The 26,944-nt window shown below is 45.2% G+C and overlaps 1 protein-coding gene across 1 annotated transcript; it reads right to left on the reverse strand.

The window, feature by feature from the left end:
- Positions 1-77: 77 nt before the first annotated feature.
- On the reverse strand, positions 78-26,355 carry LOC124613850 (CLIP domain-containing serine protease 14D-like). Its single transcript, XM_047142575.1, has 7 exons — positions 26,262-26,355; positions 19,081-19,365; positions 12,277-12,365; positions 9,531-9,646; positions 4,847-5,100; positions 574-725; positions 78-388 (listed from the first exon to the last, which is right to left on the reverse strand). Exons 1-7 carry the CDS (start codon positions 26,353-26,355, stop codon positions 230-232), a joined length of 1,149 nt encoding a protein of 382 aa, XP_046998531.1. The 3' UTR covers positions 78-229.
- Positions 26,356-26,944: the final 589 nt, after the last annotated feature.

A 26,944-nucleotide genomic window follows, 5' to 3' on the forward strand; every position in this document is an offset into this window, starting at 1 on the left:
TGTGTGTGTGTGTGTGTGTGTGTGTGTGTGTGTGTGTGTGTGTGTGTGTGTGTGTGTACGCGTGTGAGTGTGTGAACTTCATTTGTCGCATGCTGTTCATTGATCAGTGATGCGTCCACTACGAGACTCACATTAATCACAGTACGTTTTTGGTTACAGTTGTGTGCTAATTGCCATAAAGATAGTTGTTAAGTATCCCTGAGATAGCTGTGCTGTCAGCCGTTCGCCTTTAGGGCCAGACGAGTTTTTCCAGCCACCCCACGTAGCTGGAGACGCGCGTGTAGATACTGGGCACTGAGCCGCCACACGGCTTTGGCCCTAAGCTGGTGATTCCGACCACAGTGTAGGGGGCTTTGTTTCCCCTCACCAGAGGACCGCCGGAGTCGCCCTGAAACAAGAAGAGACATTACTGTATTGCCAACAAATGGGTTGGAGTAGCTCCTTATCTGTAGTGTTTTGACTTTATGACTTAAGCTGTAATTGGATATGTCTATGAAATTTGTAAATAAATAGAACTACTGAGCATAGGTAAGTAATTATGTTTGATGCAAAAATTCTATTTTTAACACTTACAACGCAGGTATCCGTTTTTCCTTGCGGATCTCCGGCACAAATTACCGACGAATTCAGTCCTCTTGGGAATCTATCCTTGTAAGCGTTTTGGCAGTCTGATAGTGGGAATGGAGATATTGTAGTCTTCATAAGCACCGAGCTGGCTCGCGTTCCTGAAAATGAGAGTCAAGATACAGACGCACGAATCTTCACTTTCCTAAAACTGAAGTTGTAATTTGAATTTTATACATATATAATGAGATATGACAGCAGCAGCTTTTCAAAAGTTTTGACATTTGCTCTATTTCAATATCGATGAAAAGCAGCCGTTAATAATACGGTGACACAAAAAATCGCAACATCGAAAAATAAGTAACGGAGAGTAATGGTATTTCTCGAATAAATTTGTTTAGGTAATATATTTAAGTGATTAACATTGCAAGATCACAGGTTAATGTAAGCGCTAGATAAGCCACTGCAAATGTGAAATGCTGGTACATTAATAACCGGTGTAACCGCTAAACTGTTGAATCCAAGCATGCAAACGTGCTTGCTTTGCGTTTTACAGGTGCCGCATGTCAGTTTGTGGGATGGAGTTTGATGCTCGTTGCACTTGTTCGCTTAATTTATTTTGTAGATGATGGTGGAGTTGTCGTCTGATGATATCCCACATGTGCTCGACTGGAGACAAATCCTGTGATCGAGCAGGCGAAGGCAACATGTGAACACTCTGTAGATCATGTAGGCTTGGAACTGTGGTATGCAAGCGAGCGTTATCCTGTTGGAAAACACCCCTGGGAATACTGTTCATGAATGGCAGCACGGTAGGTCGAATCACCTTACTGACGTAGAAATTTGGGTCGGATATCCGCTAGAGTCCTTTCTGCGGTCATCAGGTATACGTCCAGTGTGTCTAGCAAGGCGACAGTTTCGTTCCAGATCCTCAACCGACCTTCTTCTAACCAGCACCAGGACATCACTGCCACCAAGACAGAACCAGCTTTCATCAGGAAACACAACACTCCTTCAGCCTGTCCCTGTGGTGCCAACTACAGCTCAAATTACTGCTACAGGTGGAGTACGATCCACCAGAACTATATGCTGAACATGATCGTACTCCCTCTCGGCAGTGCCACCTGGCCGTCCGGAGTCGAGTCTTCTTGGACTGTACATTCTCGTGACCACCGCTGCCACCAGCCACGTACAGTGCCTTTCTACGTTATCGCACAAGAAAGATCCAACATCTAGTATCCCCATTACACGACCTCGTTCAAACTCAGCGAGGTGTTGATAAAGGCGTCTTTGTCATCTTCAAGGCATTCTTGACTAACGTCAGCTTACCACGTCCAGTTTCACGGGTAACTCACACTCAAGACCGTTACAGCGTATATTTAAAGCAAACCTGATTTGCGTCCTCATACTGCCGCTATTAGTACCACTCTTACGCGACTAGAGGTCATCTCTCGCATGCAGAAACATAACTGTCGTTTAACTCGCATGTTCCTTATCGGTGTTGTGATTTTTTTTTTTTTTTGACGTCATTGGTCAGTGTGGTTTCGCTTGGGAAGGATCGTGGAAACGAGCGTATCTGCATGTAAAACAAAAAATCTTCGAATATCTGCAGAAGTGCTGGAGCAGTACTTGCCAGAGTGAAAGAAGAAAAGCAAGGCTCATGAAAGCTATTTGTTTAGAGTTGATGGCACTCCAGTGTTCTCCGTTGTGAACAGGTTGTGACACAGTTCACTTGACCGCAGCAGTACAGTTGTAGGGATCCAAAACAGAGTTGAAATGGCCCTGCCGTTTGAAAATGTGACCAATGTCAAGTTTCCTCCTGTGGTTGAACAATGGCACAAACCTGTTCACATTGTGGTGGGTTACATAACTTTCTACAGCAAATAAAACCTTCAGAACACATTCACGCCAAACAAATTTCCTTTAAGAGAGCCTGGGACCACATTATATTCTACTCGTAATTTCTGCTTGAACGATACGTCATCAGTTATGGTACCTGATGTTACACAAACTGCATTACGCTGCGCAAGAGTAACGGCGAGGAAGACTGTCGCGAGAGATATGTTTACCGTGTATATATAGCCGTCGAGGTGTTGCAACAGTAACTCATATGTTTCCATAATTGGAGTAATGCAACGGTGAAATGCAATGGCGTTCTAGGCACAAAGAGACAAAGAAGTCTTTGCAGTTGTAAGAATTAAGAATAAAGACTTTGTGTCCTGTCTTACAAGATTCGTAGGAATTTATGACAAATAAATAGCGTGGAAATATCTTACTCTTAGAATCACTGTGATAATACTCGCTGAGGACGTTTAGAATCTGGACAAATCACATCCATGAGCGCTGAGCGCAGCGGTTCAACTACTTTCTGGGACGAGCTCTCGAGAGGACTGTGCTTGATATCTCTGTACGACCAAACAGATTTGTTTTCCGCGGTTTCCCTCAATCGCAAATGATGAAATCGATCTTCTGGAAAGGAAATGTCCCAATTACTTTCCCAGTTCCTCCCTTGTCCGAGCTTGTAATGAAATGTCGTGTGACGAAGGCTTCCCGTCGGGTAGACCGTTCGCCTGGTGCAAGTCTTTCGATTTGACGCCACTTCGGCGACTTGCGCGTCGATGGGGATGAAATGATGATGATTAGGACAACACAACACCCAGTCCCTGAGTGGAGAAAATCTCCGACCCAGCCGGGAATCGAACCCGGGCCCTTTGGATTGACAGTCTGTCGCGCTGACCACTCAGCTACCGGGGCGGACGTCCGAGCTCGTGCATCGTCTGTAATCAAATAGAGAACGATGAGGACAGTCTGCATGTAAAACGATACAGTGTCACTGTTGACGTCATCACACCTGGTTTCGACAGGATATTTATGAACCGACGGGATCACAAGGACAAATATTTTGGTCATTACGTGTGGGGTATACCAAATGAACCAAGTCAAGATCTGAAAATATTGGGTTAAATGAGAAAAATGGTAACCGTCAGGTTGAAGTTGATACACAGAGGTGAAAAAAGTCGTAGGATAGGGATATACACATATAATTACATAGATGGCGGTAGTGTGGCGAACACAAGGCATAAAAGGGTAGTGGACTGGTGGAGTTGTCAGTTGTGCTCAGGTGATTCATGTGGAAAGGTTTTCGACGTGATTGTGGCCAAACGACGAGAGTTACCAGACTTTGAACGCGGAGTGATAGTTGGAGCTAGACTCATGGGATATCCATTTCTGAAATCGTTAGGGAATTCAGTATTCCGAGATCCACAGTATCAAGAGTGTGGCGAAAACACCAAACATGTGGGATTACCCGATATTAACGCAGTGGCCGACGGTCTTCGCTTAGCGATCGAGAGCAGCGGCATTTATGTAGAGTTGTCGGTGCCAACAGACAAGCAACACTTGATGAAGTAACTGGAGAAATTAATGTGGGTCATATCATGAACATATCCATTACGACAATGTAGCGATATTTACGTTAATGGGTTATAGCAGCAGACGACCGATGCGAGTGCATTTTCTAACAGCACAACATCGCCTGCAGCACTTCTCTCGGGTTCGTGACCATGTAGATTGGACGCTAGACGACTGGCAAACGGTGTCCTGGTCAAATGAATCCCAATGTCAGTTTCTAAGAGCTGATGGTAGGCTTCGAGTGTGGCACAGACCCGATATGGTCATGGACCCAAGTTGTCAACCAGGCACTGTGCAAGTGGATGGTGGCTCCATAATGGTGAGGGCTGTGTTTACGTGGAGTGCACTGGTTTCTGGTTATATTCACATACTTGGAGACCATTTTCAGTTATTCATGGACTTCATCTTCCGAAAGAATCATGGAATATTTATGGACGACAATGTGCAATGTCACCGAGCCTGAATTGCTGGCGATTTGTTTGAAGAACACTCTGGACAGATTGCGCGAATAATTTGGCCATCCAGATTACCTGACATGAATCCCATCGAACATTTTGGGGACACTATCGAGAGGTCAATTCATGCATAAAATCCCATAACGGAAACACCTTCGCAGATTATGGATGTATACAAAGGCAGCATGGTTCAATATTGCTGCAGGGGACTTCCAACGCATTGTTGTGTCCATGCCACGTGGAGCTACTGAACTACGCGAGGAAATGAAGGTCCGACACGCTATTAGGACGTCTCCCTCAGCGTGCTAGAGGCACACGATAGGCGACTTTGAAAATCGATGGGAAAATCGCTAACTATGCCAACGAACAGCTGGCTGAAGCAGACGCAGCACGGCAAGCAGCAGCAGAGCCCCTACCGGCAGCGTTCGTGGCCCCCCAGCCTGTGGCGAGGAAGTCGGCGCCGTGTGCGGGGCTCGTGTCCAGGCAGGCGGGGAAGACGGCGCCGCCCAGGTCCACCCTCCTGTCCAGCTCCAGCAGCGCAATGTCGTGGTAGCGCTGGCGCCTGCTGTAGCCGGGGTGCAGGATGAGCCGCGAGACGCCGTAGTCGGAGTCGCCGGCCGCCCCCGAGCTGGGACTCAGCGTCCCGAGCCGCACGCTCACCGGTCTGCCCCTGTAACACGCAGCCACACTCTGCAACGGTCGCTTCACTTCCGAGTACCGGAGTACCTTCTTGCTGGCAACCTCCAGTAACACACAAACGTGCAGCGTTCCACTCAACGGTGCACCGTCTTATATCTATTCCCATGTCCGAATAAGATTTCAAATCAGGGCTAGATGTATTAAAAATTGATATAATTAAATTTTCCTCGAGACATTTGAGCCTCATCTTTATCTACTATAGTAATGGAAGCTTAAGAACTGAATTAAAATTTGTGCCATGGCCGGAATTTGAATGCAGGTCTTCTTGCTTATGAGGCAGGTACGCCAGCCATTACACCACCGTAGCACTGTAGCTAACAGCAGAAAATAAGGTGAAGATGTGAACTGAAGTTTGTGTTAGGGATGGCGTTGGACAAGGTTAGTTCATGCAGGTGTGGTGGTGTAAGGGCTATTATACCTGTCAAGTAAGCAGTAGACTGGGTTTCAAATCCTGGCCATGACGCAAATTTTAATCCATTCCATCAGCTTCCATCATAAGCATAATAGAAATTATTTCCTCGACCGCTGGCTACAATCATGCCTAGATCGACCACATCTTACATAGGAAACAGAAACTGAAAATTATATCTCTCTTCTATGCTCCCTCTGCTGCTCCTTCCCCTGTCTGCAGAATGTGGTGTACAATCCTATACCTAGCACAGGTACCACAGAGTGTAGCAAAACCGCTGAAGTTCTGCTATTACAGTATTTCCTACTGTGTGAGGAGGACCACACCCCAGTGTATTTTCACTAGCAAAGATATGACCCATTTAACAGCCAGTGATGTGTTATACAGTATTGCTTGCCCTGACTGTGATAAGTTTTATGGTGGTCAATCAGGCACAGATATGGCAACTAGGTTGGCTGAACACGAATGCAGTTAGGGGTTGCAAATTCTGATTCCACATTTGCTGAGCACGTACTGAGTGAGTACCACAGCTACCAGACACAGTCCCATGTTCCCCACTTGGCAAACAAAGGCAAAAGACTTTGCCTGTTGGAAGTTCTGGACATCAATAAACATCTGGCCCACAGTCCTGATGACCAAACACAGCTCAGTAGTTCTTCTTTTATAACCTCCACTTAATTCCCATCCTTTTTCCAGCGCTTTGCACACTGACTGTTCCTCTCTATGTTCTTTAATTTATTTCATTTAATTACTTAATTGTGATTGCCTATTTACTCCATTTATTTTGTTCTTACAACTGTCAGTTCTATCTTTCACTGTTTTTCTTTGTGTTTTTCATATAGGCTATAATACCTCTCATTGCTAACTGTTCTCAGTATCTCCCACTTACTTTTCACATACCTCTCCTCCCCTATGTCCTTTCTTGCGTCCAAACTCTCTGCTAATTCCTTTCTCTTTTCTTCCCACTTTTCTTCAAGTCGTAGACTTTCTACATTGTTTCGCTTTTCCCCTACTCTTTTTCGTTTCTTGTCAGATCTATCTTTTGCCTACATCTGATGCGCGTTAAGTAATAATTGGTGTCTTCGTCTGCTCATCTACCGCTGCTAACTTCCATATTGTCTGACGTGTGCCGTTTATATACAGTTACAGGGTCTATCTGGTTTCTTGAAACTCCATCTGCGAACCCGAACTGCACTTCTTGATGTCTTTCCTGTCATTCTATGGACCCTTTTTCATCATCTCCTTTCCACAAGCCAAGTCCACCAGCCTCAGTTCATTATCATTGCTGACTTCTACTCTTGACAGGTACTCTTGTCGAGTACTAATTTTATTTTATTGGAATTGTTAATTTAATTGAAATTATTATAAAGCCACTGTTTATCGAATTTAGTGATAGTGTTTCTCCTGGTTTGCTCCTTTTAAATTTATTTACTGTTCACCTTTTTATGTTTTTAATTGCATTACCAGTGCATGTCAAAGACAACATTACTTTGTGTTCGTGCCTCAGTCTAGATGTGTAACATCTCTTCCAGCGTTATTTGCATACAGTGTAAGTTCTTCGACGATGATGACCTTGCAAGCCGAAAACCGGTTAACCTGAATAACTTAATCCTGTAGAACACACGCAGTAGGTATGGTGTTTTTCATTTATAATTATATTTTTCTACCAAGAAGGAGAATCATACACTCAAAGTGCTACTGTCAAGTTTTGAAGTATATATGACCAGTTTTCTTTGACCTATTCGAAAATTCTTCCCTATATAGTAATCCAGTGGCAACAATATCAAGTTTCCGGATGACATAAAAACAAAAACGTGTCCTTTACCCATGACTTTCGGAGAACCGTGATGTAGTTACGTAGGGTCCAGAAAAGTTCTCGAGCAAGTAAAACAATGCGTGATGTGTAGCCAGGTTTGGATAGAGAAATTACAGACAGAAAGCCGGATGCAAAGAAAAAAATGGTTCAAATGCCTCTGAGCACTATGGGACTTAACATCTGTGGTCATCAGTCCCCTAGAACTTAGAACTACTTAAACCTAGCTAACCTAAGGACATCACACAACACCCAGTCATCACGAGGCAGAGAAAATCCCTGACCCCGCTGGGAATCGAACCCGGGAACCCGGGCGTGGGAAGCGAGAACGCTACCGCACGACCACGAGCTGCGGACACGGATGCAGAGACATCGACAGACCATGAAATAATTTCTTCTATGCTAAGGAAGTGTATTGCTTCCAGTACTGTCCATGTTACTTATTCACAGAAATCGAATCCGGTTAGCTAAAGTCTCAGACTTCTCGCGAATACTATATAACATGTAATATCCGATAAGATAATAGCAATGTATCATCCCAAGGCAATACAGGTAACTCTTATTTCAGTCAAATGTAAAGTTGTTCGTTTGATGAAATGTTGGTTTTGGCGATAGGTAAACGAGTCCCGGTTGAAAATAGTCATGGCCTGAAAACACCTGTCTTTTACAATAAACACGGGTATGAAGTGGAGCGATCGAACAGGCTCTGTTGTAGATGAGATTGTTGATAGGCTACTATACCGGGAACAACAGTACGTATAAGATGATCGCTTGCGAAATAAGCGAACGGTCAATGCTCAATTAAGTGGTCACAAGTGTTGTACCATCTTACCTACAGAGAAGACACATAGAAAGAAAGCTACACAGGAGAGTGACGCGGAATTCTGAAATATCTCACCTGTTCAAAGAAGAAGGATGCCAAGTGTTACGCGGAAATCTAGCATTTAGAAAATTAGAAACTGGTTTCCTAGGCGGGATCTACGCACGATCTTCGATGTCTCACGAATTGCTCACATGGAAACGTGACGAAAAATTAAAACCTCACATGGAGACAGAAACTTTCAATTTTGGCACGCTGTATCTGAGAACAATAGAAAAAGAAATACGATCTCCCATGCCATTTACAGTAATTTCTGAATGGATACGTTCATTCTCGATTGATATACATATGCAGCACATAGTGCATATCTAAGAGAGATTTACAGTACTGATTAGAAAATTTTTTGATGCTGTTACAGGTAGAAGAGTAGCTGGAGACAGTATCGTTCGTGAGGAAATTTGTGTATAATTCTGGAGTAATTTAACGGAGAGAGTGGCTACCAGAGTGAGAATTTCCGGATGGATTCGGAATTATTCGCCTGGTTCTTGTTACAGGGCGACGCTGAAGGAACGCTCTGTTACGCGCCTGTGAACTGAGATGTACTACTGCAGATGTCTTCAACGATAGGTGCCAATGCGCTCCTAAACCGTGCCTCGGCTATTTTGAGGCTGGTGTCTCGATTGAACGCAGGTACACATTTGTCCTTCACCACACATATCTTGTAGTTGCTCACAAACCAACGTGTAGTTTCTGTACTCTTCTACAAAAGTTTTGCATCCGTTTTCTGTTTAATATACACGCAACGGCGGACGCTTCTTTGCTGTGGCACACAACCATCGTGGTTTCTTCTTGAAAATCGTATTTGGTTATCCACAGATATATTTCAATAGCTCCGTGCGCAGTGTAATTCGAAGAATATTTGCTAAGACAGAGAAGCAGTAATTGTATAATCATATAATATGCACATATTCGTGGACGACCTTGCAGTTTCAGTGAGAATATGTTAAGTTTAGTCAAATTCATTTGCGTAAGCAGTTTCTTATACTTGCTTTGCTCCAGGAAATGAAGTGCGATTTGGAAATGCCTCTGTTTGATTCATTACTAAAGTTCAAAATTCTAAGCAGCACCTGAAAAGTACTTTCAGTGGACAACTTATTTAGAGACGGTATAAATAATATAAGTGGTATAGTCATGTGAAATTTTTTTTCGAAAATCGGATATATATCAGAGGAACAATATTCACGGAGAAAACGGTTTGTGCTGCACTTGTAAGCGAAAATTTTTAAGAGTCGAGATTTGAACCCATGTGCAATTCAGTCTTCTACATTTTTTGATAGATGTACGGAGAAGGCTACTCACGTGATCCTGTTGGCGCAGCAGTGGGCCGCGGTGAGGACGAACTGGTCGCTGATGAGGGTCCCTCCGCACAGCCAGCTGAGGCCCTCCGTATCCGGTAGGTTGTAGCCCAGCGCCGCCTGCAACACGACGCAGCCGTCAAAGAGTCTGATCCACCAGCTACACAAGAGGCGTGGACGAAATGACCTCGTGTCAGTTACCACACTACACACATCTATAGCTGAAGCAAAATGTCTGCAAAATTGTAGGTGCAACTGCACAGTTCTCTTCCAGTCATTATCTTCGTCGGCCAGCTTTTCCTATTCGTGACTGGCCTATAGGAATACAAGTTTCTCTCTCAGAAGAGGTAAAAATTAGGAAATTTGTGGTAAGTTAAAAAAAAGTTCAAATGTGTGTGAAATCCTATGGGACTTAACTACTAAGGTCATCAGTCCCTAAGCTTACACGCTACTTAACCTAAATTATCCTAAGGACAAACACACACACCCACGCCCGAGAGCGTGTGGTAAGTTCCTATGGGACCAAACTGCTGAGGTCATCAGTCCCTAGGCTTACACTCTACTTAATCTAACTTAAACTACCTAACGCTAAGGACAAGACACACACATCCATGCCCGAGGGAGTACTCGAACCTCCGACGGGGGCAGCCACGCGAACCGCGTGGCTGGTCGCTGCAGACCGAGCGGCTACAACGTGCGGCTTCACAACAGGAGTCAAAATGCCAATAAATAGCGAAAAGCATGTAGGAAGGTTAGAGTGTAACGTTCCATCATCGAGGAAACTGGAAACAGCACTAGCTGGGAACGGACAAAATGGGAGAAGGGAACCTTCCGTGCTGTTGCTGAAGCAATCATCTAGCTGTGCGGAGAACCTGGTAGCCTCGCCGACAGTTTAAACTTAATCTTTTCGTCCAGTGTTGAAACCTCTGAACCACCTCGTTCGGCCCCGTGCACTGGCTCTGTCGCGGCCGGTTCTCAGGCAGCTCGCTCGAGCCTGCTGATGTACATTTTCGTCCACATTTTTAGTGGACGGCAAGTGGTGGCATTCTATTCCTTATCACCACACCATGCATCAACATCCTGAGTAAGACCCCAAACTTCCTTGCGGCATCCCTTACAGCTAGGGCGGATGACTTGATGCTGATGTGTCCATCGGATAAGGACGTTGGATCGGCGGCCTCCTGGTTTTCACTTGTTTCTGCAGGCCTCGTGTAATTTCGGTGATGGTTGAGCCAACTATTCGTTTTCGTGAACTTCACTGTCTATCTGTGTTTGGTTTCCCGCCCTTGTCGCGGTTACGTTGTGGTCCTTCTTCCTTCTACGTGTGGCAGCAGTGATGTGTATCAATATTTGCGCCACGTACCATCTTTGGTTTGGTGCGTGTAGTTTCCGGCAAGGGGGTCTGGAGGGAGTCGGTCGGTTGTTGCGGACGAGGGAAGTTATCTCCGCCCCGTGCAGTCGGTTTGGGCTGCTGACAGCCCACACGTAGTATCGGAGCGTGTGTGGAGCTGTCCGATCGCTACGAGCTTCGTGGTTCACCGACCCAGGACGTCAAAGTTGAGTAGTAGTTTCAACTACCCAAGCCACGTCTATTCATGTTGTAGTGGTTCGCTTCGGTGGTTTGCTGTTGGGGAGGTTTACCGGTGAGCAACACCGAGCAGTTCTACTGCTGAGATTTAGCCGCCATGCGGTGCAATTAACTATTTTGGTCGATTACGATTTGAGCGCACCAGTGGAATTTTCTGTCTTGTGGCCGTTAGTGTTCCGGTTACCTGCCCTGGCCACTAACGTAATTTCAGGCAGCGTCCTTTTCTCACCTGTTGTCGCTGTGCAACATGCTGTGTAATTTTGACAGCTAATACATACTCCATTGTGGATTATCAGGTCTGTAACATAGCCGGTTTGAGTCCTCATATACTGATTGACCAGAAGCAAGTCGTTGTGTCAGTTGGTCCGTGGCTGTCCGCTGGTTGGGTTCCAACGGATCAAGTGTTAGCTGGGCTCACCACCTGTCTCATCTATGTGAACGAGAGTAGACCGACCTCCCTGGAGGCCTTCTGAGGACCACAGGTGTTTAATTATCTGTTGTCAGCTATTTTAAATTTTAGGCTTATGGTGATTTGTTTGTTTTCTTAAAATTTTGCAAAATTAATATTTAAATTTATCTTTCAAGCTTAAACAAGGCGGCCTTTTGCCTTTAAAGATTATGGTAACATATTTTAAAATTTTGAAGTTTAATTATGGCCCTCAGCCATTGGTATTGCATCTTGCATATGTCTCTTCTTTAAATTATTTTATTGCTATCTCAACTGGATTTTTATCTTGTTAAGATTTCTTGTTGGAGGCCTTTCGCCGTGAAAGAGTTGCATTCGGTTAGGATTCGCCTATGTGCCGCTTTGGTTGTAAAGGTTATTAAATTACAATAAATGACAGTTAGAAGCAGAAACTGACCTCAACCGTTGGCCCTTTCCACAATCCTATTACCTGTTCTGCCCAGCGGGTTTAGCGGGCGTTTCAATCGTGTGTAACAACACTACAACCAATAAGCGCTTGTCACAGTCATCTACACGATGCTGGAAGATAAATGACAGTGTACGCTTGCTGTCTCATTGCGAGCTACGAATATCCAGTAAAACCTAATACACCATGCAGGTTCATAATATGATCGTGGTGGAAGATTTAAACTTTTTTCTCCTCTCACACTATATTTCAGAACCACTAATTTGCATCTCTACTCCTAGAAGACTTACCATGTGTGGAAACTCTCCAACACCGGCCATTTTTCCGCCCAAGATGTAGTCGTCTGGGCCGCTCCACTGGTTTTTGTAGATACCACAGGCTGTAAACGAGACAGAGAAAACCTTAGTGAACACCTACTGGAACAAGACAGTAGTATTTTACGTAGCACGCACTTACATTTTGTAGGACTGTCCTGTGCTGATCTTGATATAGTGATGGCTAATGTAGGGTATGTTATGTGTATGTGACATACAGGTGTCGCTTGTAATGTTCCTCACATTACGTTTGGCTCGTGCAGCCACAGCAGGTAGGGGTTATATCGTTAACCACATCTATAGCATTCATATTCGCGTCAGTTGACATTCAGTGGGCTACATAACAGATTTAAGATTTTCAAAACGACATGCTATGGAGAATACCTTTGCACGAAACGTCATATCCTTCAGCAAGTTTCACGAATATAATAATAAAAATATGAACCTGAAGGGAAAGAATATCGAAAATAGTATCGAGTCTTGGGAAAAATTTATTTAATTCTGTTTCAAATTTTATTGAGTAAGTACCCGGTGTCCATTTAAATCGAATATAAAGGGCTTCATCACCGTGGGTATTTATTCAGTTCACATACATGAAGTAAAACATACGTTTGTGATAATTCTTATTCTTACTGGTATAGTTTTGTGTGGCTGCGCGTAGTGTATCGAGGACCGTTCTCTCAATGACAGGATTTAATGTTAAACGTTTTGTGCATCTCACGCTGTGCAGTTAGTATAAGTTTGAAGAGCATCACTGCTATTCAGAAGTCGACGAAAGTTGCGAAAAACTTATTTATTCGCGAGTAATCCAGACCACTGCCCCTCATTGATAACAAAGAGCAATATTTTTAACAATTTTTATTTTTTATGGTATGAACATTGTGTTCGTTCATTTGGCTGTACGCAATAAGAACAAATAATACCAGCCTTAATATGTATATGCAGAGTACGTACAGCCTTAGGTAGATGTTGTCACATTCTTCTACTTGTGCATTGAGGTTCAACAAGTTTTCAGCAGTTAATTCATGTATTACATATCTTACATATAACTACTGTAAGAACATGTAGTTGAATTGTATATTCTCTATCATTGGATATATATCTGCGGTTTCGATATATCTATGGCATGTTCACGCTAACACAATTTGGTTTGACCTTGCTCATGTAGGTTATATAATCCATTGCAGTAACATTGAATTTAAGAACGGTCGCTGAAGATAGGCATCTGAGTCCATACTGGTTCGATATATTTGTAAATAATTTACGTTCTGTGTATCTCTAATGAATCACAGTTCAATACTTCAGATTAAGTGTATAAGGCAGCTGGCGGGTGCTGAATGTCGTAAACCGATGTTTGCCAGTGGCCCACTGCAGACACTAACAGTCGTTGCTCCTCGACACCAAATGGACAGCAGAGATAACTACCGCTCTCGCCAAGTTCGAAATGGCCAGATGGCCAGTTTTAGAGATGGGGCTTGTCCTTGTGGTGTCACCACCAGACACCACACTTGCTAGGTGGTAGCCTTTAAATCGGCCGCGGTCCGTTAGTATACGTCGGACCCGCGTGTCGCCACTGTCAGTGATTGCAGACCGAGCGCCACCACACGGCAGGTCTAGAGAGACGTTCTAGCACTCGCCCCAGTTGTACAGCCGACTTTGCTAGGAATGGTTCACTGACAAATACGCTCTCATTTGCCGAGACGATAGTTAGCTTAGCCTTCAGCTACGTCATTTACTACGACCTAGCAAGGCGCCATTACCAGTTTATATTCAGATTGTAATAATGTCTAACAAGAGCCATGTTCTCCAATTGTGGATTAAAGTTAAGTATTCCAAGAACTACGTTCTTTTCTTTATAGGATAATTACTTTACCTTGTTCCAGACCTCACGCCAATCTGCGTGAGCTTAACACGTGGCTTTTGGGCTACCTCCAAGTGGCTTGGCTGTCTTGCCACGCCACTACAGTCCTAATGGAAAACTAACACCTGATGAAGCATAATACTATTCCCGTTTCTCTTTTTTTTCTTTTTCGTCTGTTCGTTATGAAGGAGTGCACCATCAAGGATAAACTCATCGTGGGATAACATACACTTCGCGCATTTCAATCGATTAAAATAAAGACAGGGCTGAACAGTACAGTGGCACAATAACCTTGTCACCGTGTTCAAAGGTCTGGGTGTCGGTACGCCCATACAGGATTACGACTCCATACCACTCTGACTGTGAAAACGATCGTATTCGTCAATGTACTGCTGCTTACCCTCGTATGGCGAGAGATCGGAACACGTAATGCAGCCAGCAATATTGTCGAAGATTATCATTTTGGTGGCACAGGTGTTACGGAGTGGGGAAGCATAATGCTGCATTGGCGTACTGCTATCAGTCTTAGAAGACGACACACTAACCGGTCAACGTTGTTGTAACACTGTACTCGTTCTCGAGGTGCGGCTTTCCAGGGGTGCATTCGGCCCTGTCTTCATTTCTATGACAATGCAGGACCGCATAGGACAGTGCAGATGAATTAGCTCTTGGAACGAGAGGCTGTTTGGCGAATGGACTCACCTGCCCGTTCCCGCCGACTTAAAACCCAGCGACCACGTGTGAGATGCGTTGGGGGGAGGTGTCGCAGCGCGGCCACGTGCACCAGCGACCATACAGACATTTTTGACCTCCTTGTCATCGCTGTGCCCAGCATGGGGGCACGCACTGCCGCCCGTGGTGATCACACACTGCACCAAGGACCATCTTCTCCCTTTCGTAATGTCCAGGGGACCTTCATAAATCTCACGAAGTCAAGTTAATTATTGTCTTTGAAAAAAAGTGTGATTTCTATTCGTCCCATTGGGCCTTCCTTTCAGTTAGCTTCTGATATATACCAAGGCAGTTGCTTCTATGTACTGTCTAAGAGCCATCGAGCTATCTTACTTGTCAATGACACATTATGTGGAAGTTATTTTCATCCTTCAGTTTTGCGCACTAATTCATTTGGAGTATTTTTTCTCGTTTTGCCACGGATCGGAAGTAAAGTGATGACAATTTACGGCAGTGGCATTCTGTTAACATCCCGTTATCCCTCTCGGGATAACCGTGGCAGAAAATGATCTGGTCACAACTATACCACTCTTTGTATCTACGTAAGTTTCTGCATCTACTTCTGAATGTTTCGTGTTGGATGGTCATGAAGGTTTGATCATTTCTTTGTTGCCTTTGTTAGTTAGAAAGATACTCGTCCCTTTTTTAATCTTTCTTTTAATACTAGTGATCGATTATATTATAATGATCTTGTGGTAGATGATTCTGATTTGTACATTCACGTGTGTTCCACATCTCCTGGACCAATTTAAACCAGACTTGGTGCACTTATCACTTAGTGCTTGAGATAAATTTATATGGTGTAAGAATCACGTATCAAAGGTGAGGGGCTGGGGGTGAGAAAAGTGTAGACAACGACTCGCAAATGTCGAGAATTTATTCATCCAGTAGTTGAGACTGAGAGGAATTTGTGTCTTGCAGAAAGCTCTACGTATAACTCCAAACCTTTGCGAAACTTTTTCTCGCTGACAACCCTCACAACACAATGACAGGAAGACAGTTAATCGGCAACTACATTTTTGCTGTTCATGAAGCAGAACTGTCGCATTAGGGATGACGTTTCAATTTCTTGTTTCCTTACTACTAACTATATATGTCCGACATATTTTACAGAGAATTTGACATATAACACTGAACGTATGTCCATATTCATTTAGTGATGCGACACATTTTTCAGGAGATAAGACCTCATAAACAGTGAGACCCGTGAAAAGCTACCGCATCACGGAAGACTACATGGATTTGCTACCACCTTCATTAGTAACCAATTTCGCAGACAGTATCTACGTACGCCGCTCAATGTACATAAAAAATTACATCAGTCTATGACACATTGTTGAGGCGGTATAAGGACACTCACACTCAGATGAGTGGAAAAGTTCCGCATCATGCATGACTATTAAAAGAATACGTCTTTGCAACTAACTCTATTCCCGACTTATTTCGCGAAGAGTATGAACACACAAAGGCAAAATTACTGTACACCATCGTGCGAGACATAGTTATCAGAACTGGGCAGCGTGAGAACGAAACTGTAGGGCGAAATTCGCTAATGATACATGTGAACTATTGTACAAATATGTGTTAAATATGTTAAATATGCGTCAAATATTTGTGACATATACATTCGGGGGGAATGCTACAGGTAAGAAACTCTTCATAAATTCCTGCATCGTTTTCAGACAAACTTGGCACACATATTACGTACTAACTGAAATGGAATACATTGGTATAAGAAGTATGTGGCACCCTGAAAGTATTCTAAGTTCAGAGTTGGCGGCCACCGTTCGGCCACTCGGCAATCTGCCGTTCGTTAGCAACCGCGTGCTGCCACACAATGGCCGGACCACGTGGCTGGCAATTCCGTGGTGACGCTGTGTCGATGCAGGAGATATGTGTGCTGGGAGTGCCAAAAGTGGCAGACTTTGTGAAGCCTTAATGGCAAACGTTTCACAGTTCGTATAGAAATTAATAGTAGCCATATGAACCATGATACCCCAAAAAGAAACATGTACATTACCATTATTTGCACGAAGATTCTGATGGTATAATCAGATTTTCAATATTAGTTTAAAGTTTAGTATCTGACGACAAATTATACAAGTAACACGCAGCAAAGAATTTCCAAAATCTAAACGCTTCATCCCATTTGTTTTTAGAAACCTATTAGTGTAAACCTCAATTGATATGAATTACAGGCATGTAAATTGAATAGTACATGAGTTATTGGAGGTCAAAGTGGCCATTACTAGTAATCGCGTCAGGCGATAGGTACTCCATAGTGACACGAAAAAGCGGGTGCAGCATGCTTATAAATATATTTAATCGTCTGTGTCTTTGTTTATATCCGATATAACCTATTCATGAAGAAATTGGTTAAGTATTTACTGTGTTTTAGAAAGCACAGAGATATTAGCTACTGGCCTACCTTTTGTTCCTATTCCTTTGATATATATTTATTTGATTTGTTTATGTATTTAATAATGTGTGTTACAGCGTGTTTATGGCCAAGCCGTAGGCATATTTGTTTAATTTCAAGTTATTTAAATGTAAATCCAGTATCTCGAATGTGTTTCATTATGTTTGTGAGTGTGCGTTGGCTTGGAGACAGAGCGGGAGCACTGTAGCCAATCACAGTGATAGTTTCAGAAAGGACACATGGAGAGACTGTATGGAAGTGGAAGAGTGCTGGGCAGTACTGGAGAGGACGGGAGAGAGTCCTGGACAGTACGGCGCGACGGAGGCAGAGTCGTGGGAAAGACTTGGAGAGTGGAGCAGTCTGCGTGTGGTCACGGGAGATAGAAATATTTCGTAGTGCTGACTTGTGAGATTTATGTGGCGTCTGCAGTGAAGGCGTAGTACGCGTTTAGAAGTGAATATCTTGCGAACTATGTTGTTGCTCATAACTATTTACGTCAAGTAGGATTCTATTGTTTCCCTGTTATTGAACTTGTATTTTATTTAATTGCTGGACCATCGACACCAATAAGAGTTTTACAGTAACGAAGGGCATTCTTAAAGGTACTTCTGCTATCGTACTCATCATTTAAAGTCATTAAAATAGTACATACAGAATTTATTTAATTGCAATCTTTCGTTTAGAAGTGTCTATATTACGTTCAAAATTCGCAAATGCCGACTGATAGGAAACTTTGACCATTCTGTTCATGTTTATATTCATATTGTATACTGTAGACTCAGCAGTATTTGGCTTGTAATGCGGCAACTACGTATCCCAGCCCCTAGACAACAAAACCTGCCAAAACTTTTAGTATTTTAATTCTGAGTCTTAGGGCCCCACCACATCATACCATTTTCATTTTTGAAAGCCCGCAAGCAGAAACTTCTTGTTGGAGTCATGGTAATAATACGGAGGGAGAAGCGGTAGTAATAGTTGGACACAGATATGGGAGAGGAGGAGGTAGACAGAGGCGGCTGTAGGGGAAATAGATAGCAAGGGAAGAGGAGGAGACTGACTGAGAAAGAGGAGTGAAGGAGATGGACGAAAAGGGAAAGACGAAAAGATGGAGAGAGAGAGGAAGGAGGAAGAGGTGGACAGAGTGTGGGGGGGAGCGAAGAAGGAGATGTGCAGAGAAGGGAAAGAGGAGGAGATGGATAGAGACAGGGGAGGAAAGGAGACTTACATAGAAAGGAAAGAGGAGCAGACGGACAGAGAACTATGGAGGAGGAGATGGACTGAGAGAGGGAGAGGAGGAGATGGGGAAAGAGAGGGGGCAGGTGGAGATGGAGAAAGAGAGGTTGGATCAGCTGGAGGGGTGAGGAGGGAATGGAAGGGGGAGAGGGAAATTGAGTTACAGGGAACAGGAGGAGGTGGCGAACAGAGAAGAAGGAAGAGGTGGTCAGAGGGGGCAGGAGCAGGTGAACTGAGAGAGGAGGCAGGAGATGGATTAACAGGAGGCGGGAGAAGACGGAGAAAGTAAGTTGGAAGGGGGAGATGCACGTAGAGGAGATTGGAATAAATACATACCGGGAAACACTGGTTACTTAGCTAGTAAGTGATAAGGTGAAAAAGAAATAGTAATGAACTATCGCTACGGAAGCAGTTTCCAGTCTACGCACCCAAACAGTAGTGAATGGAATGTTTGCTGTCATAGAAAGGAAGTGGTGACATACTGTGTACCCGTTGGCTAGAAGACAGAGGGGTAGGGAGAGAGAGAGGGGTTTACCTGCTGTGCTGGGCCGGTCGGTGGCGGCCGCGCCGGCGCCGTCGTCCGCCGCGATGTCGTTGCTGGCGCCGGCGTCGGCGTCGCGGCGGCCGCCGTCGCCGGCGAGGTCGGCGGCGTCGCCCTCGCGGCCTGCGACGTCGGCGCAGCAGACGACCTCCTCGAGGCCGGCAAAGCCGCAGCGCGGGGGCGGCGGCCGCCCCCGCCGGATGGCCTGCAGCGCCGGCCCGCAGTGGCGCACGCGCAGGCACCTGCCCGCCGACGGGCCGTCCCGGCAGGAGTCGCCCTCTGCAGACACACGGGCCGGCGCCTTGCAGGAGACAATGCGGCGTGCCAGCGCAGGGGGGAGCTCGGCTCCCAGTGTCCACGTACAGGCGTTCTACTACCACACGAGGTACAGGGCCACTTTCTGTGTGCATGGAAGGTCGCGCGAATCACCCCTGTCCCGAAACCTGACAGTAGTCCACCTGCTAACTACCGTCCTGTCAGACTACTTGCTGTAACACCTCACTTTGGCCGCGCGGGGTTAGCCGAGCGGTCTAAGGGGCTGCAGTCGCGGCTGTGCGGCTGGTCCCGGAGACGGTTCGAGTCCTCCCTCGGGCATGGGTGTGTGTGTTTGCCCTTGGGATAATTTAGGTTAAGCAGTGTGTAAGCTTAGGAACTGATGACCTTAGCACTTAAGTCCCATAAGATTTCACACACATTTGAACATTTTTGAACCTCATTTTGCGCAGCATGAGACCATTTATCCACGGTCGGGACATCATTACGCCAGGTCAGCCTGCGCTCCAGCCTACGCTTTCGGCTGAACGCCAACTACTGCCAGTGACAGAGTACATCGCCTGTAATATGAACGTTTCTAATTCTGCAGCGGCCATATTTTTAGACACAGAAAAAGCTGACGTCCTTGTTTGGACTGACAAGCTCTCGATGAAACTGCAAACCTTGCCTGCCTATTGTCTCCATACGATGAGCAGTTTTCTCCAACACCGACAGACAATGGTTCACATCGATGGGCAACGCTCCAGCGTCAGACGCCTACAGGAAGGTCTCCCACAGGGCTCCCTGGTATCCCCAAACTTACCCATCCTGCCCCAGGCCGTCCTAGCTCAGTTTGCGGATGACACGATAGCCGGCGGATGAATGCAGCTGTGGCGAGACTGCAACGTCAACCCACACTGGCGAAACTGTGGGCATCAGATAATGACATTCGTATCGACGCCCACAACACTACGGCTATCCTCTCCTCCCCCAAACGCCCCGACATGCCGGACAGGACCACTCTTCGCCATCAAGAACAGGCATGGCTGAACGAAGTAAAATTCTTGGGGGTGACGTCGGATAGCAAACTCACTTTCAAACGTCACATCCTCAACAAGAGAATTCAATTATTATACTTCCTACACCAATTGTACCCGTTGTTGAGCAGTTCCCAGTTCGAAGCTTTGGCTATGCAGAGCGACAGTTTTATCTACAATTCTGTATGGCTGCTCCACGTGGCGAACTACCAGCCCAGCCAATCTTCGGCCACTCCAAGTCATTCAAATCAGTTGCCCTCCCCTCTTCTTTGGAGCTCCAAGATGGGAGCTGAATGCCGACTTTCACGCCGAACTGAACATCTCACGCATCTCCGATCACATTACTTACGAATGCAGGCCCACAACCCGACTCCTGGGACATGCTGCCTCTATCGCTCTACAACGTTGGCATCGAGTACGGATCCCTCCTCCAATCACCGCCCCCTCTCCCCCCTCCCCCCCCCCCAGTATCTTGTTCCAACAAAACCCAACACCTTTAGTAGAGCTATGGGCTACCAGCCTTCCCCCCCCCCCCCCCCCCCTACCCGATTACGTAGTTCTTTTTTTTTCTGAGTCATCAGTCTTCTGACTGGTTTGATGCGGCCCACCACGAATTTCTCTCCTTTGCCAGCCTCTTCATCTCAGAGTAGCACTTGCAACCTACGTCATCAATAATATGCTGGATGTATTCCAATCTGTGTCTTCCTCTACAGTTTTTGCCCTCTACAGCTCCCTCTAGTACCATGCAAGTCAGTCCCTGATGTCTTAACAGATGTCCTATCATCCTGTCCCTTCTCCTTGTCAGTGTTTTCCACATATTCCTTTCTTTTCCAATTCTGCCCAGAACCTCCTCATTCCTTACCTTATCACTCCACCAGTTTGATACTAGTAGACTTCTCTCGGCCAGAAATGCCCATTTTTCCAGCGCTACTCTGCTTTTGATGATCTCCTTGCCCCGTCTGTATTGGTTATTTTGCTGCCTAGGTAGCAGAATTCCTTAACTTCATCTACTTCATGACCATCAATCCTGATGCTAGCTTTCTCGCTGTTCTCATTTCTGCCAATTCTCATTACTTTCGTCTTTCTTCGATTTACTCTCAATCCATATTCTGTACTCATTACACTGTCCGTTCCATTCAGCGTATCATGTAATTCTTCTTCACTTTCACTCAGTATAGAATGACATCAGTAAATCGTATCATTGATACCCTTTAACCTTGAATTTTATTTCCACTCCTGAACCTTTCTTTTATTTCCGTTATTGCTTCTTCGTTGTACAAATTGAACAGTAGGGGCGAAAGACTATATCCCAATCTTACACCATTTTTAATCCGAGCACTTCGTTCTTATTATTCCCTCTTGGTTCTTGTTCATATTGTATATTACTGGTCTCTCCCTATAGCTAACCCCTGTTTTTCTCAGAATTTCGAACATCTTGCACCACCTTACTTTGTCGAACGCTTTTTCTAGGTCGAAAAAATCCTATGAACGTGTCTTGATTCTTCTTTAGTCTTACTTTGATTATCAACCGCAACGTCAGAATTGTCTCTCTGGTGCCTTTATCTTTTATAGAGCCAAACTGATTATGATCTAGCACATCCTCAATTTTCTTTTCCATTCTTCTGTATATTATTGTTGTCAGCAACTTTGATGCATGAACTGTTAAGCTGATTCTGCGATAATTCTCGTACTTATCAGCTCTTTCAGTCTTCGGAATTGCGTGGATGATATACTTCCGAAAGTGAGGCGGTATATTGCCTTCATACATTCTGGACACCAATTTGAACAGTCGTTTTGTTTCCACGTCCCCCAATAATTTTAGAAATTCTAATGGAGTGTTGTCGATCCCTTCTGCCTTATTTGATCTTAAGTCCTCCAAAGGTCTCTTAAATTCTGATTCCAATACTGGATCCCCTTCTCTTCTAAATCGGCTTCTGTTTCTTCTTCTATCACATAAGACAAATCTTTCCCCTCAAAGAGTCCTTCAATGTACTCTTTCCATCTATGCGCTCTCTCCTCTTCATTTAACAACGGAACTTCTGTTTCACTGTTAATGCTACCAATCTTGCTTTTAATTTCACCGAAGGTTGTTTTGACTTTTCTGAATGCTGATTCCGCCCTTCCGAGAATCATTTCTTTTTCGATTTCTTCACATTTTTCATGCAGCCATTTCGTCTTAGTTTCACTTTCCATTTATTTCATTTCTCTGTAACTTGTATTTTTGTATTCCTGAATTTCCCTGAACGTTTTTTTAGTTCCTTCTTTCGTCGATCGGCTAAAGTATTTCTTCTGTTCAAAAAAAAATGTTCAAATGTGTGTTAAATCTTATGTGACTTAACTGCTAAGGTCATCAGTCCCTAAGCTTACACACTACTTAACCTAAATTATCCTAAGGACAAACACACACACCCATGCGCGAGGGACGATTCGAACCTCCGCCGGGACCAGCTGCACAGTCCATGACTGCAGCGCCCTAGACCGCTCGGCTAGTCCCGCACGGCATTTCTTCTGTCACCCAAGGCTTTTTTTGCAGTTACCTTCTGTGTACCTATGTTTTTCTTTCAAACTTCTGTGATTGCCCGTTTTAGAAATATCCATTCCTCTTCAACTGTACTGCCAACTGGACGATTCTTTATTGCTGTATCTACAGCCTTCGAGAACTTCAACCGTATCTCGTCATTTCTTAATACTTCCGTATCCCAATTCTTTGCGTATTGATTCTTCCTGACTAATGTCTTGAACTTCAGCCAACTCTTCGTCACTACTACATTGTGATCTCTGTATCTGCTCCTGGGTCTGATTTCGAAATCTCTGTCTGACCATGTTGTAATCTATCTGAAATCTTCCCGTATCCACACACACACACACACACACACACACACACACACACACACACGTGCGCGTACACACACACGAAACTAGGTAAAGCGCAACAACCTGGTAACAAGGCCAGGGGCCTGGAGCCGAGAGGACCCAAAGTCAGGAGTGAACCATTACGGAGCTACGATCACAAAATGGCAGCGAAGCATTGACCAGAGTCAGAAAGTGTGTGCGTTTAATGCCGATCTCTTCAGCTGATACCTGCTGTACGAAAGAGCGCACTACCGATTACTCTACTGAAGCCTGTGATTCCAACTGAGCAGACGCTGGACTATTAAGGCAGCTACGTTGAAAGCACCCCGATGTCGCAACATAGCTCGCTGGCAGATGTCGCAACATAGCTCGCTGGCAGCTCCGTCGGACAAAACCTCACCGCTGGGACACGTCCGGACACACCCCGCTTACCTTGGAAAAAGTGCCGAGCGATCACCGCTATTCGCCGTTTCTTATGGCCGCAGCTCCACCACGCTGGACTTCTGAACAGAGCTTATTCGTAAAAGTTTGCTCTACTAGACGCGCCCTATCCTGACGTTATTAGCAACCTGTTTTCCATCACACTGTATAGTAACACAAATGTAAACAGACTGTACAGATACGTTGATTTCCGCGTCTGTTGCCAGTCGCATTAAAATCAACCCGAGTGTACAGCCGTGTCACCTCATAAAACAATTAGTACGCGGAATCACTGAAATAAGCAACGTCTCAGCCGTGCTGCGGAGACTTTCCTTGGGACAGAGGCTAATTACTCTGTGCCCTGAGAAAGGCTACTGCAACACGGCTGAGACGTTGCTTATTTCAGTAATTTATCGTACTAAGTGTTTTCTGAGATGATGTAGCAGTAGACTCAAGTATATCGGAGACGAAGAAACTATATCTGTATGGTCAGTGGTGTCTTACTACACAATAGAGGATCTATTTCATTACATGAAAAACTAGTCTGGGTAAATATAAACGTAGGATTCCGCAGCCTTTGTCACAGTCAATAAAATTTTCCTGGATTTGTGACGGCATTGTCAGTATGCAAAACTACCGACGTCTCGGCCACTGTTGCAAATGACCTTCTTCAGAGCCTTTTGTTCACTGCTTCTTATATACCTGCAGACGTGGTTGTTACCTAATTCTGATAGACCGTTAAGGATGGAGAAGAGGGATGTTACAAGTTGCATCCTTAACAGCCTATCAGAATTAGATAACAGCCACGTCTACAGGTATATAAGAGCCAAAGGTTTCTAATTCACGAGTAAACATAAACACCCTGCAGAATGTCACTTGCAACAGTGATCGAAACGTAGTAGTTTTACATATTAACACAGAAAAATTTTACTTACTGAGTCTGGATTAACACAATGCCGTAATCTCTAAGGGACCGATTGTCCAAAGTTCTACGGTCCTTATTATTTGTGTATTATTTTGTCTGCATACGTTAAATAGGTGGGAGGAGGGAGGAGAGGAGAGGAGAGGAGAGGAGAGGAGAGGAGAGGAGAGGAGAGGAGAGGAGAGGGGTGTGAGAGTATTCATGGGTGGGCAGAAAAGCCTGACGAAGTTTTTGCTGTCTTGAAGTATTTGGACATTGATTTGAACCCATAGTTGTTGGCAAAACTTAACGTTGTCGCCAAATAACTTCCGTTCGTCATCATTGTCATAAGAGTAACAAGTTTGTAAGTCACTTATACAGGGTGTTACAAAAAGGTACGGCCAAACTTTCAGGAAACATTCCTCACACACAAAGAAAGAAAATATGTTATGTGGACACGTGTCCGGAAACGCTTACTTTCCATGTCAGAGCCCATTTTATTACTTCTCTTCAAATCGCATTAATCACGGAATGGAAACACACAGTAACAGAACGTACCAGCGTGACTTAAAACACTTTGTTACAGGAAATGTTCAAAATGTCCTCCGTTAGCGAGGATACATGCATCCACCCTCCGTCGCGTGGAATCCCTGATGCGCTGATGCACCTCTGGAGAATGGCGTATTGTATCAGAGCCGTCCACAATACGAGCACGAAGAGTCTCTACATTTGGTACCGGGGTTGCGTAGACAAGAGCTTTCAAATGCCCCCATAAATGAAAGTCAAGAGGGTTGAGGTCAGGAGAACGTGGAGGCCATGGAATTGGTCCGCCTCTACCAATCCATCGGTCACCGAATCTGTTGTTGAGAAGCATACGAACACTTCAACTGAAATGTGCAGGAGCTCCATCGTGCATGATCCACATGTTGTGTCGTACTCTAGCAGCACAGGTAGAGTATCCCGTATGAAATCATGATAACGTGCTCCATTGAGCTTAGGTGGAAGAACGAAACTAAAATGAGCTCTAACATGGAAATTAAGCGTTTCCGGACACATGTCCACATAACATCTTTTCTTTATTTGTGTGTGAGGAATGTTGCCTGAAAGTTTGGCCGTACCTTTTTGTAACACCTGTATATGATGCAGTATTCTCCAACAGCATATTAGAGATCAGAAAGCTGCTGATGTTACGCATCATCATCATCATCGTCAGGATTTCTCTCGAGGTGGCTGGTGCGAGGGGGGGGGGGGGGGGGGGCATGCATGGTTGGTGTCCTATCGGTCGCGTCTCAGGTGGCGGGCCGAACTTGTCTGGAGGGTTGGATGGAAATAAAATACCTTCCATGCACCAAAATCAGGCCCCTTTAACGGTAGTTTCGGCGTGAGGAATACCTCTAGCACGGCACTGTTGGCGGAGGTGGCAGCCTCTCTTTTCTAAGGTCTAGTGAAGAGAGCAACCAGCGTGCTGTGGGCAAGAGGGATCGTTAAAAGCTAAGGGAGTAAACCCTCAAAGAAATTCCTCAGAGCGTTAGGCATAACAGAGCAGCAGAAGAGATGTCATTGCTTTCAACGAAAGACAGCCTCGGACTGAAAATAGCTGCTGTTGTCACGTGTCACGCTACGAATTGCAGGTAATTGACAAGCATTCACTTGTAGCGCGAGTGCGTCCCGGTCGTACCATCAGCTGGCCAGAATGGAAACCATGGACTCACCTTTGAGCAGGAACGGAGAAGCTGATGCGAAGCCCAGGAGCAGCAGCAGCAGCAGACAGCGGGCGGCCGTGGCAGAAGCTCCGTCGGACGCCATCCTGTGTGTGGGTCCGTGCAGTCAGCAGTCAGCGGCCGGGGACCGCTTATATAGCGGCCGACGCTGCTGCCTGCCTGCGGTGGCGGCCGCGACTACCAGGAAGGCGGAAAGACGGCGGCGGCAGCTTGGCGGGGGGGAGGGGGGGACCGCGCAGTGGGTCCCTGGCGGGCTGACGCCGCGCCGGTGGCTCCCCTCGAGACGACCGACCACCTTGCGGTTTCCTTTCCCAACAGGTCGTTGTCGCCTCTCAGGAATTACATTGGTCTTCCTGTAGGAAACCAATAAACGGAAAAAAGAAAAGAACACGTGATGTACCCCTGGCACACTGATTAAGACGCTGGAACCGTGTCCAGGTTATGCACAGTGGAATTTTTTGTACTTCGTAGGACGTGTCTCGCACCTGAAGGTGACGTCTATCTATGGACCATAAGAAATCGATGCTAAACACCGTAGACAAATCTCCCGTGTCCAACCGACTTTCTTATCGAGCAATTAAGACTGAAATGCAGAATGACCTGAGCCAAATGTCCACAGTTCTAATTTAATTATTTAAGGTGGGGGTAGGACGTCAAGCGGGCCAACTTGGAGC

The sequence above is a fragment of the Schistocerca americana genome, chromosome 4 (genome assembly GCF_021461395.2).
Source record: "Schistocerca americana isolate TAMUIC-IGC-003095 chromosome 4, iqSchAmer2.1, whole genome shotgun sequence".
Classification (NCBI taxonomy): domain Eukaryota; kingdom Metazoa; phylum Arthropoda; class Insecta; order Orthoptera; family Acrididae; genus Schistocerca; species Schistocerca americana.

What these genes read in the sequence shown, in the direction of transcription:
- LOC124613850 (XM_047142575.1), bottom strand. Translation starts at nt 26,355, where the DNA reads ATGGCGTCCGACGGAGCTTCTGCCACGGCCGCCCGCTGTCTGCTGCTG. An exon ending in GGGGGCCACGAACGCTGCCG is followed by an intron (nt 726 to 4,846) that starts GTAGGGGCTCTG and finishes TCTCATTTTCAG; the next exon opens with GAACGCGAGCCAGCTCGGTG. An exon ending in GAAAAACGGATACCTGCGTT is followed by an intron (nt 389 to 573) that starts GTAAGTGTTAAA and finishes TTCTTGTTTCAG; the next exon opens with GGCGACTCCGGCGGTCCTCT.